At 46.2% G+C, this 12,028-nt stretch overlaps 5 protein-coding genes across 5 annotated transcripts; 1 reads left to right on the forward strand and 4 right to left on the reverse strand.

Moving 5' to 3' along the window:
• Positions 1–1,686: 1,686 nt before the first annotated feature.
• On the reverse strand, positions 1,687–4,061 carry F9C07_2285112 (uncharacterized protein). Its single transcript, XM_071510741.1, has 2 exons — positions 2,991–4,061; positions 1,687–2,939 (listed from the first exon to the last, which is right to left on the reverse strand). The coding sequence occupies exons 1-2, from the start codon at positions 3,936–3,938 to the stop codon at positions 2,262–2,264; spliced, it is 1,626 nt and encodes a 541-aa protein (XP_071364522.1). The 5' UTR covers positions 3,939–4,061; the 3' UTR covers positions 1,687–2,261.
• Positions 4,062–4,822: 761 nt separating this feature from the next.
• On the forward strand, positions 4,823–5,764 carry F9C07_2245821 (uncharacterized protein; the record flags this gene model as incomplete). Its single annotated transcript, XM_041293095.2, has 3 exons — positions 4,823–5,062; positions 5,144–5,405; positions 5,471–5,764. 3 exons carry the CDS (start codon positions 4,823–4,825, stop codon positions 5,560–5,562), a joined length of 594 nt encoding a protein of 197 aa, XP_041147948.1. The 3' UTR covers positions 5,563–5,764.
• Positions 5,765–6,287: 523 nt separating this feature from the next.
• F9C07_8748 (putative cytochrome P450) lies at positions 6,288–7,006 on the reverse strand (the record flags this gene model as incomplete). The annotated part of the gene is made up of 3 exons (XM_041293119.1): positions 6,288–6,605; positions 6,677–6,787; positions 6,842–7,006. 3 exons carry the CDS (start codon positions 7,004–7,006, stop codon positions 6,288–6,290), a joined length of 594 nt encoding a protein of 197 aa, XP_041147949.1.
• A 1,092-nt stretch (positions 7,007–8,098) lies between these two features.
• F9C07_8749 (putative geranyl geranyl pyrophosphate synthase) lies at positions 8,099–8,976 on the reverse strand (the record flags this gene model as incomplete). The annotated part of the gene is made up of 2 exons (XM_041293120.2): positions 8,099–8,759; positions 8,822–8,976. Coding segments are annotated over 2 exons (816 nt in total), but the record flags the coding sequence as incomplete, so codon positions are not given.
• Positions 8,977–9,033: 57 nt separating this feature from the next.
• On the reverse strand, positions 9,034–10,864 carry F9C07_1680754 (ubiquitin-conjugating enzyme/RWD-like protein). Its single transcript, XM_071508309.1, has 2 exons — positions 9,235–10,864; positions 9,034–9,184 (listed from the first exon to the last, which is right to left on the reverse strand). Exon 1 carries the CDS (start codon positions 10,557–10,559, stop codon positions 9,687–9,689), a length of 873 nt encoding a protein of 290 aa, XP_071364523.1. The 5' UTR covers positions 10,560–10,864; the 3' UTR covers positions 9,034–9,184; positions 9,235–9,686.
• Positions 10,865–12,028: the final 1,164 nt, after the last annotated feature.

Raw genomic sequence — 12,028 nt, forward strand, 5'->3', positions numbered from 1 at the left:
TCCTCTGCTGTCCACGATCTGGACGTCTGTATGGCTACCTGGTTAGAGCCCAGTTTCTGTGTATTTTTCGGCTTTTTGTTTGAAATCTCTTCGCCGGATCAGCTTTCCCTGAATCCACCTTTCAGTCTCTTCATTGGCAATTAAAGTCTCAGAGCTCAACTTTTGTGTTCGTTAGGCTTCTTATTCGAAGTGTCTTCGCCCATGTGAAGCGCCTCTTCAATTGCGAATTTCCAGATCATGACCTGAAAGCTATGTCCGATTTAGCCATCAAGATGCGAACATTAGAGGTACTAAGAAAACGATCCTTTTCGGCGGTTTTTGCGTTGTCACGGTGACCTTCGGCCTTATCGTTTATGTGGGAAACCTCGCTCAAGGATCGTCACTCGGCTTACTATACGCTCTTGGTTAGGATGATGGGGATACAATCAAAGCTCTTACCCTAGCTTGGTCCTGTGTGCGGCTGATACCTAATTAGGATCCGCCACTGTCTAACTGCAGGTGAGGTGCGTACATCCCGCCGGCCAGAGAAAGGTGTGTTCGAAAGGATGTGCTAGGTCAAGGCAGAGAAGGTTTTGAAGTAAAGTCTCTGCTGTTCATATTCTCTCCAACTTCCTTATGAGCACTCTCTTCAGCCAACTGTAGACAGAATATTGGGTATGATTGAGCAGCACTGCGAATTGCTGTCACCGTAGCTTGTCTGGAAGCTTCATGGTATTGCACCTGAGGAAGCGATACGTTCGGAAATTTTTGGCAGATAGTAGCTAGGGAAACATAATCAGGCTCGGGCTTATTCGCGGTCTCAGTTGATTTCTGTCCATCTTGATTGCGTCTATACCCCTTTCCCTTTTAACCTTTTCTTTTTCTTTTTCTTTTTCTTTTTCTTTCTGGCTCCTTGTTCGGATTGGCAAAGCAGGCTTGCTCGAAGAGCCATTGTCTGCGGTATCTTTCCCAAAGGCGACATCGTTGTGGCATTTCTATTGCAAGAGAAGAGGAGAAGTTTGGTTCCGTTTGTTCCTCAGAGTGCTGTGGTCCACCCATCATCCAACGAAGGCGCTCAAGTTATCATAGGAGGATTCCTCCACGATGAACCCTCAACGGCCTGAATCTTCTCTCTTGGCGAGTCTTCCAAGTCCTCAGTAGAGATATTGCCAGTCCAAGTCAATATGAGTCTGACTTACCAGAGACTCAGTACTGTCGACTTTGAACTCCAGGATTTGAAGCTTGGTGGCACTGGTGTGTATTGTTATTCTCTTCCCGAAGAAGGATGACGGGATGAGAAATCAGAACTGCTGTAAGTAAAAGTGTAACTGAACTCCAGAGGGTATCTAGGGTGCGTCTGACGGGGAAAGCTAAGGGACGACTATCGTGATGAGTGTAGGGGAAGAAAGATAGGGAGAAAAGGTCAGAAGAGAAGGTGTGCTCCTCCCATAGATGACAAGAAGGCAGTCGGTGAATGAATGAAGGTTCTTTGTTTAAATCAATTCTTTTGCCCCCTTGCTTGTTTCACATCTTCGATGAATAAATGATAACTGCACTTTGACAAGGCATGGATGATATAAAATGAAAACCCTGGGCCCGGGCTACGATATTCCCTCATTGACAATCAGTCTCGTGACAGTGGGCATCCCAGGGCCTCTTACCCAAGATAAAACTACCGTACTATTTTCCAAGTCATAATGTTATGTTGTAGGATTAGTATAGATACAGTGATAGTATTTAAAATATAGCAAACTTTACACATAACGATGAACACTTGCGTATAGCAGTCAGTCGGGGTCCAGTGGTAATATGCAAGAGATAGAACTAGGAGAAATCCAGGAATGATCGAATATGAGTAACGTTCTGTAGGGAGCAAGTTCTCGCTTCCTCTTCATAGTCCGCCACCATCATTCCTCTATGTAATTCCATATTGCCTCGTTTGGGGGACTGTAGCTTATTCAATCTGATACCTATTTCCTGTTATCTGTGATCACTAGTGACTGGCTGACAGCCATATCTGGTATGACCCACGGATGATATCCAGGTGAAGATGATCGGCGCAGGTATGAGCCTCACTTGCGCGATGAAAATGAAAGTACCACATGAGCATTAATGGGACAGAATCTGGCTGCTATGGTGGCCTAATAGCTCCCTTATCACTTGTGGACGGTGCCTAACATCTTCGAGGTTTACAGTAAAAGGAGCAGTGATTGCATGCTGGTGTAGATGAGCCCGTTATACGATATCGAGCTGCGTAACGAATGGGATACTATAGAACACTATCACCGGCTTTCGTCCTCCTCTTCAACCTTCTCTCCATTCTCCTCTTCATCCGCCTCCTCATCCTCCTCTTCATCTTCAGGTAACATCCAAAGTTCGATCTCCTCCACATCAAATTCAATTTGCCAGTCCCCCCGCCAGGTGTTAGCGGCATACATTGGCTCGAATTGTGTAGATACGCTGTGAGATACAATTGCCCTCTTCGAGTCTTGCCGCAACATTAGTGCAGCACCGTTTCCTCGTTGTCCGATAATAAGTTCGCCTCCATCCAACTCATGGCCTGGTCGGGGACCATTTCCACGGAAGCTATCTGAAGTATCACTAAGCTGGAATAGGAACGGTGCGTGCCTTATTTCAAGAAGAGGCACATAGTAGCCAAATATGGTTTTCTTTTCTGTCCGTGAGTCTTTCCCAGACAGAAGGAGGATGATCTGTGCTTTGGGAAAGGCATCTAGATCGTCTGCGATTGTGGAAGCCGTGACAGACGTAGTCCTCAAGTCGTAGTACTTGTATTCTTGAAGCCCTTGGCAGATCCCGAAGATATTAAGCGAGCCCATCTGAGCAAAAATGGGGAGGGTCGCTACTTTCCCTGACAGTGGAATGGTCAATGTGTAGTCTTCATCCTCTGGATCTTTGTAGAATGGGGTTAAGAGGCACATTAGACTACTAACAAGCATCGGCTGAACTAATCAGTTTCACTCACAGCTGAATTCAAGTTTCAGAGGACTTACCATCCCACCACGAGCGGCCTTGTCATACATATCCCAAGTAATTCCGATATCGGGTCTTTGAATAGCGGGACGGACCATGCAATCAACAACATGGTCCAAGTCAACCAGCCCCTCGACTGGAACTGTGGGTTTTCGAAAGGATGCCGTTACCAGCAACTTTACAACAGATCGAAACTGGTCCTGGGGAATGCTTAGATCATGAAGGCGTTCATCTCCGGCTAGCTTCCTCGCAGTCGCCCGGAAGCAATCTCGAGGAGGTGGCGCCAGCCAAATGATTTGAGGCTGGATGCTGAACAGCACATCAAGAATATCGTGGAACATCTCATCTCCGTGATCATCATAGTTCGTTTTAGGGAATATACAGGTAAGGGAATCATGACTAGCACAGGCAAAGTCAAAAGCTCTCCGCTGTGCCTGGGCCTTAGCGTATTCCGCATCAAACGGGACAGACTTGCCATCTCGGCCCGTTGCAAAGCTCTGGAACAACTGTCTTCTAGAATCTGCCGGCGATCGGGTTCGGCTCCATCTGCATGCTTCGTGGATCGGCCTCGTCCGCCAAGCCATGGTCCATGCTAGTGCACGGATTAGCCCCATGTAGGTGAGAGAATCGGGGATTGGCTGATGAAATGGGTATTGAGACAGGTATAGAAGACTGCGATAAACGAGGGCGCCAGTGTCTCTCATGGATGGAGGAAGAAAGCCGGTGGACTCCAGGAAGGACAGGAATCCAGTCTGAGTGAGTGTCTTGGTGCCATTTTCCTGCACTGCAAGAGAGTCAAATGTTCTGCGGAGATGGGGTAACTCGCTTTCTGACTTGATCACACCAAACTTGCAGATTCTTCGGGTCAGCTTGTATAAAACAGCATCGCGATCCAGGAGACCTTGAGCAGTCAACTCGTCAATTTTCGCGTAATCATTAGGATTATTGATGTCGATGGGTTCGTCCATGTTGGATGGTGGAAAAAAGGAAAAAACAAAACACGAATATTGTGAGAGAACAGGTATGAGGAACAAAAAGAAAGGAGGATGACAAGAAAGGGCAATGATCCCTTTATTTAGCTAAAGTAACAACGTCTCTGCCTGATCCGAGCGCCGCGATCCGACCCGCTTTGGGGGTCAAAAGCCCTGACTCGAACCCCCACTTTTCCCTATATCAAGTAGGCTCTATAGGTCTAGGTTATGAAGACGAATTTAATGAAACAGGGTGTTTGGTAAGCTTACAACGGCCTCTTGTGCTGATCATACAGAACTTGAGGAGCGACATCCTAGCTACTAATGTTGTTGGCCCTCACTTATGTTACACTCTAGGCCATACAACTGTTGTTGTTCCACTTTTGGACCTCATATGGAATGATGAGAGACCCTGGCGATCATGGTTCATCCGCTAGTGCTTTTCGTGGGGCCAAACGTCTTACGGAGTCCCTGGGCGCTGTCATGTCTCGGCCTTTCAACTGGAGCAAGAATAGGCTGTTAAATGAGTCTGATATAACACTAGCATCTGTATGCTATCTGAGACTCTATTCCTTTCGCCCCCATGAAGTACTAATTGAACAGCGTCAACCTGGAGCATCACCGTGAGCAACAGGAAGGCAACACTCGGTCGGAGAGACGCAATGCCTGTCAACCGTTGGTGGTCTAGCCTTCCATGGGAAGAACATGTATATATCTTGCTGACAGTTATATGGAGGACGAAAAGACATAAATAGACGTGTAGTGGCACAGAAGTCAATGTACCATCAACCGCAATATCCATTCTCTCTTCCTCATTTCTTTCCTCATCTTTCTCAAGACAATATCACATCCGTAAAGTATCACAGTCTGCACCGGTCAAGATGAAGCCCTCCAAGATCCTCTCCATCGTTCTGGCCACCCTCTCCGTGGGTGTCAGTTCCCGTCCCACTACCCTTTCCAACAACGTCCAGCAAGTCCCTGCGGACATCAGGGACGAACCTTTTAAAGTTCCTGTCGACATCGAAAAACGCGCGGGCCACGAGGAAACTGAACGCTTCAAGAATACTCAGAAGTATTTGGGGAAGCAAAAACTTCAGCTGGGCAAAACCTATTCCTTCCAGGTCACCTAGACCCAGGGCGCGGCTGGCTCAACGACTAAGACCACGTCGCCGATCGAGAGAGAAATGAAGAAAACACAACAGGGGTATGGGTTTGATCATACTGGTATTGTCGTTGGTGAGGTCGTCAAGGTCCCTGTCGGCCAGAAGTATGAGCTGGACTTTAAGGGCGACCTTTACCACTTGCGTGCCAAGCTGGAGGGTAGCGGCCAAAAGGCATGGTACAAAACCTGGGTTGAGTCAATACCCTGGGATCCCAAGCCTACTCCAAAGACAGTGACGGCCTTGCACCTCCAAGAGGTCAGCGGAAAGTGGGAGGAAAAGGCTGTTCACGCCAACACGGCCGGTAGATTTTCCGCAGTCTTTCCCGTTTTGAGAATGAGGAGTTTGAAAGCTAACAGTTCATTTCAGCTAGCGAGGTTAGCACGAAAAACGGCAACAGATGGCAAGGCAAACGGAACGACTGCGCCGAGTATGTCAAGGCTTTTGAAAAGGCGTTATAGATGTACAATCAGAGTTGAACTGTGGATTGAACTGCGAATTGAGTAAAGTGTCTGTCGTTGATTGCGGGTGTCCGGAAAATGCATTAGTAGTGCAAAGTGGTGGTAAGAGCCAAGTCTGGGATTTCTTTCTTTCTCATTGCATTTCTTGCTATCTGGATTGGACCAGTGATGCGGAGTGGTAAATGCACAAATTTCCTTGTTAGATCACACATCGTTTAGAATAAATCTCAGGTTAGAGACAGTTTACTTGGCCCGATGAACTAGAGAAGCTGCTGGCAGTAGGGACGTTGTCTCTATATAGAACGTAGCAAAAAGGCAACCAACCAAAGTAGCAGTATTCGACTAGTAAAATTATTATCCTAAACCCGTGAGACTCTACGTAGCCCGGAACCATTTACAGCAGCCCTGCGAACTAGTAATGGTTGTTATCCGGCACTCTGTAGATCACTGAGGTGGATGAAAGAACACATATCAAAGCTTAAAGTTTTGCATGACAGCACCAACTGAAATGACCCTTGGAATAGACTGAAACACAACTCCTCCTTTTGGTAGAGATTTGCCTACCTCGTAAATGAGGCAGCGTGTTTGATTGACTTAGTATTTTACTGCAGTGTTCACCATAGCCTACGCGATTTGGCTAATTTAATATGTTGCGTTTGTATATACACGTCATAAGCCTGGACGAGAGACAAAAAGGCATAGAACGCGATAAATGAAAAACTCGTTCAAACGGTAATCGCTCGGAGCCTGATCCTCAGGTCATCCTCAGGGATCTTAACAAACATCTCCCGGCTGTTCAACGTGACGTTCGGATTGTCTAGCCAGATTTCGAATCTGGAGATGATCGCAGCGACAGCCAGCTTCATTTCGACAAAAGCGAAGTCCATTCCAATGCATCTCCTAGAACCTTTAGAGAAAGGCACGAACCATCTCTGCAGCTTCTTTCCTTCCTCTCCAGACCATCGCTCCGGGATAAAGTCATTTGGTTCGGGGAAGAATTTCGGGTTTCTGTTGATGTCATCCAGGTGAAAACCAACTACAGTCTACACGAAGCGTAAGTATAACTATCTCGGGTATTCGTAGTTAAATAAGAGGTATGATTCGAGAGACTTACACCTTTCGGGAGGAAATGTCCGCTTATAACACACCCCGTACTGGGAACCTCGCGAGGCAAAACCGTAGAAAGTGGCGAGCTGAGTCTATTTGCTTCACGGATCACAGCGTCCTTTATTTCCCAAGTCAGTATTTTACTTCAGATAAGAATGCGTTCGTTACTTACAAGATACGGCATCTGCGAGATTGTTGCCAGCTGTATGTCCTGCACTTTAAAGTCCCTGAGGCATTGCACTTCCCGACGTAATTTGACCATTTTCTCCGGATACTTGCAAAGATACACGAGCGTTATGGTCAGTGAGAGAGCTGTTGTGTCTGAGCCCGCGAACATGATTGCAAAAGCCTCGTCGACAAGGTTTTCGGTCTGAACCTTGGTCAAATTTGAACCCTCCTGAATCTCAGCAAATGATCGTAGAACGCTATCGAAGATTGTGCTATCGAAGCATCCATCCTTGCCATGCTCTTGAAGACTTCGAGAGTACTCTGTCGTTTGGACTACGAACAGAGAATAGGTTGTTCTAGGCTGGTAACAACTGCCTTTAACTAGCTTCGGGACCTACAAGCTACAAAACTTTGCGCTTATTCTTTCCTTCTCTTTTATACTCCGAAATACTATCACCAACATTTCAAATATAAGTGCTTCGGCTCCTGAATACGGCATGGAGGCCAGAACAGCATTCCAAACAGTATCCATAAACTACTGGCTACTATACAAAGTCTCGGCTACACCCAAAAACTTTAGTTTCGATGATCATCGGATATGAAGTGGTGAAGGCCCAAGATGTATTAGTCATATGATGCAAGACGCGCCAGACACTTTGCAAGAAGTCGAGATCCTGCGTAAACACTCTTCAGCTGGCTGAATAGTAGAAAATCTAAGCGTGCATTGACTAGTTTCTCCCCCTGCTGAGGGTCTTGTATTACTTCCGCTGCCTTCGGTGCAGTGCGCGCACCGCTGATCGGAACAGTTGTGAGCAGATGTCGGCTAGTCGTGCCATAATGGTTAATAAACTTCAATAGTTAACTAGTGATCTGTGCGTTTCTGCTGCAGCTTTATAGTTCAACAAATTTTATGGTTGTTGATGATCCCCATCTACAATAGTATTACCTAGGTTAGGGCTAAACGTCAACCTCACACCGCTCAATGCTTCGGAACTTAATTTCCAGCCAGTATAAATTAGTTGGGATCAAAGATCTACATTTATGCAGATGTCTAGTACGCTCTGGTGCCTTTGTACCATTGGATGTCTATCTTACAAAGCTTGACCATTATAACTCTATTATATACACCAGCAAACCTAACCCTACTTACTGAGCAATTCATGGGTGCCGAATCACTAGTGCACTATCTAACCTCGCTACCATTCATTTCTTGTCGATCTCTAGCATGTTCAAAATCTTTTCGATCTGTGATCCACGGTGTTTAATATCCAGTAGACCTCCTTACTTGCTCTCTGGCCTGCTGCAGTAGTGAAGTGATTTTGCGTTCACAATAGTCAAAGCTTCCGGTAGAGTCGATATACTCAACTGCATACTTCCGAACTGTGATATCCTCGCTGCGCTGCTTCAATATGCTCAGCAGGCGAAGATCCCCTGGCCGAGACCGGATGCTAAGAATAATCGGATACGAGAACTTTCCCTCCCCAATGTCCTCGCAGAACCCCTTGTTCGTGGAATAAGTATCGCTCTGTAGATTCTGATAATCATCCCTGATTTGGAAAAGAAGTCCGAGAGTCTCCACAAGCGGGACGTAGTCAGTACCACTGGCGCTTTCAGCCTGCATAAGCCGGATTGCTAGCCGGAAGAGGCCCCCAGTCTTGTCCAAGGCCATTTCGATGTATTCCTCCTCGGACGGACATTGCAGGGTATCGCGCCAGTGCAGCTCCATGCCCTGGCCCCGATGTAAGTGGAGTAGCTCTTCGGTGTAGATGCTCAATGAAAGCGGGTTCGTAAGGTTCGTCAGCTCTCGTTGTGCGACAAAGTAGGCATAATTGGCTAAGTTAATTATCTGGACTACTCCGAAGATGCTATGAGCGACTGGGACACCGCGCCGCAGCGTCGATGAATCTTGGATATCGTCAATACTGGAGAATGTGAGCGAGATCCCGACCGAGGATTCTCAAGACATCTTGGCTTTCAGACGTACAGCAAAGAAGCATTGTGCAGAAGGTCGATGATCCGTTTGATCACGTCTAGCTTGTCGTTTGGCACCTCGAGGAATTCGTTAAATGCGTCAATCAGCTTGCTTCGGATGTCCTTGCCAAGGTTTTCTCTTAGATAGTCGAGCGGACCAGTGAGGATCTATTACAATCTATATAATCAGCATTCACGGTTTTCGTCACACAAGGTTTGTTGGAGACCACCTTTTCTTTCTCATCGTCCGTGAGGGTTGTTGACTGGATATCTACTTGAATGGATTCCTCCACGCGAACAAAGGACGAGGGCCCATCCGCTTGCGTTCGTTTTCCAAGGTAGCGAGGTATCAGTGTCTTGACCTTTTGTCGAAAACCTGCTAAGGAGTTATGATGATGGCTCAGTGGAGTGGATCTAAGGACGTACCTTCATTGTGAAATGGTGTAAACAGTGTTACCTGCGTTGTGTTGTGTCTCTTAACCAGCCGTGTGAGTGTAATACAGTTTTATATAGCCAGGACCATGTCGAGTAGTGCTGCTGCGCCAAGCCAACTTAGCCATATAGAGTCATAAAGTTCACGTCGTGTCATCTGACATGAGGCTAATGCTATCCTCTGTGAATCCTTCAATAGTTCGCAAATAACTCGTTTTCTAAGAGTCTATTGATCTGATGGTGATATAGGTCGAATCCTTCCACTTCACATAACCTTATTAAACTTAAAGCCTCGGTCCATGCATTGGGCGTAACATACACCAACGAGCTACCCACACCAATGGTAAACTTCTATGCTCCGGAAAAAAAAGTTCTATCAAGTATATAATATAGGCCACGGGGCTCACAGAATCTTAATTATCATTAATCATAACTTCTCAAAGCATTCAAAATATTACCTTCTCAAAAGCTTCCTGCAACCCTCTATCCCGTAACCATGCCTCCAACGCCTGCATATCACCCCTATTAGCTCTCTGCCCACTCCGTTCCCCCAGAGAATCCGTAATTTCCTGCATCCCCGGAAACACCCTCTGCACACCTTCCGTCTCCCGAAACCTCTCGCTGACCTTCTTCTGATGACTGGGGATATCACCCCACGAGTGTGTCTTAATAAACTTCATATAAGCATCGATATCCGCCGACCCACCCTCCAGACACAGCACACCCGGCTTACCCGCCAACACAAAACCAGTAAGAGAATAGCCAGGCGCATGGTTAACCAAATCGTCCCTCTTTTCTCTGGTCGACAAAGACGGGAAATAGAACCACACTCTCACAATCGGTTCAGAATCACCCGTCACAGTCTCGGAAGCGGCAGTCTGTCTTGTTTCGAGGAAACGGAGAGCTTCCTCTCGAATGTATTCAAAGGCCTCGAGTACATCATCTTGAGGCATTGCAGCGGCTAGTCCCGCAACTTCGGCTTTGGACATCCAGTCTGGTTGTCGAAGTGTATAACTTAATGGTGGTGGCTGTTCAATTTCTGAATCCTCGCCTTGTAGGGGGATTGAGATGTTGACTTGGATGGTCTTCTCTCCTTCTATAATGGGTAGATGGACGGCCAGTAGTAAGCTTGACGGTATCCCAGAGGGTTCAATTTTTGGGTCCTGGCACCAGTCGCGCAGCTTTTCGATGCATTGGGCTGTGGATGCTGGGATTTCAACTTCCCCTGGTGAGGGGAACATGGCTGTAATGAGGTCAATCATGGACAATTGTGACTCCATGATATCTGGTGATAGAATAGTCGGCTGATTTTGTGCCATTTTGATATGAAGACCTTGCGGTACTGGTTTTGACAATCCCTCTGAGAAACGAATGCAATGGCTTGTCCTAGCGCGAAGAAATAAAAATTGACAAACTTAACGGTCACTTGGGCTGTAGAGACCGGGAGCTTAATTAGCTGTACAAGGTCTTTAAGTAACCTAGTGAGAACCCTTGGGTTTCTCTGGTATGGGTAAATAATTTGAGATATAAAAATGTAAGGCCAATATAGAATCATGAATGGTCGAATCAAAGTATGCCGACGTCGGCGTTCTCTAGTTTATTCGGTTCGGAACATCTATTCTCCGCTATAGAGATCCACTACTATATATATCTGTTACTTATTTAATATTTCCTGAGTGCGCTAGAGTCATATTCGCGTAGTTCATATATAAATGGCGTGCATGTGTAGACTTTGTCGAAGCATAGCCAGGAAAATTGATAGCATGTTCGCACAATTATTCGCGTCAAGTGCGCTCCCATGTTACTGTGTGAACAGTACAATAATAGCGCAAGCAATAACACAGTGTCTTATAGAATCCAACCTGCAAAGGGTATAAACGAATACTAGCCTGGGCTTGTGTTACTGTGGAGCCCAAGCCCTAAAAGATAAGGTTAACAGTCCCGTAACCTAATCTTGAATCATATAAGAGACTTGGCTAGATAGGAAGTGAAGCACCTGGAAACATATATCGCTTGGATTCATTTCCTCTTAAAACGTCTTCCTTTGAGTAGCAGCTATAGAATTTCCGAAAAGGTTATGAAATCGTACTGTTGCATTATGCCTTAGGTCTCATGTTACTATTCAATATGCAAGTTCCCGTGTGTTCAAAATGAGTGGTAGAAAGACAGGGGGTTGAAAATATCTTTCGACTTACCCAATAAGATCAAAACCTACGCGTCCGGGACCGACTATCATTAAGTTGCCGGTGACATCTTACTCACATGGGCTCATGATGGTAAAAGTCAAAGGGTCATAAGGGGAAAGAGGCAATCATGGCGCCACCTAAGTTTCATATAAGATGACAGTCCAGAGGTTGTTTCGTCGATCACAACTATTTTGACCATTGGCTAAGTAACGAGCCTTTCCGCTAGCATAGCTAGCTACTTGTTTGTAAAGGTAAAGAGATTACCTAGTGTGGGTGTGGTCCCATCGGCTGCCATCTTTCCAAAGCGGAAGTAGGCACTGGCCATATTTAGAAAGCCGCCAGGCAGTGGTGCGATAGCGATGCACTCCGTACTCAGATGTGGTCTTTGGACCATGAAATATTGCCTATTGTGGAATGATCCCAAGTGATACCAATGCATAAACACCAGAGTTCTATCCGATCTCTTCCTTCCTCCTTTAGCGGCTGATTTTACAAGTAGTGGCTATTGGAGGATGTCCATACGAGTTTAAGTGCTACCTCTGATAGATTTGAGAACTCATCTATAGCTATACCTTCGAAGAACTCTACTGGCTACACACGAC

This window comes from Aspergillus flavus, chromosome 5 (genome assembly GCF_009017415.1).
Source record: "Aspergillus flavus chromosome 5, complete sequence".
Classification (NCBI taxonomy): Eukaryota; Fungi; Ascomycota; class Eurotiomycetes; order Eurotiales; family Aspergillaceae; genus Aspergillus; species Aspergillus flavus.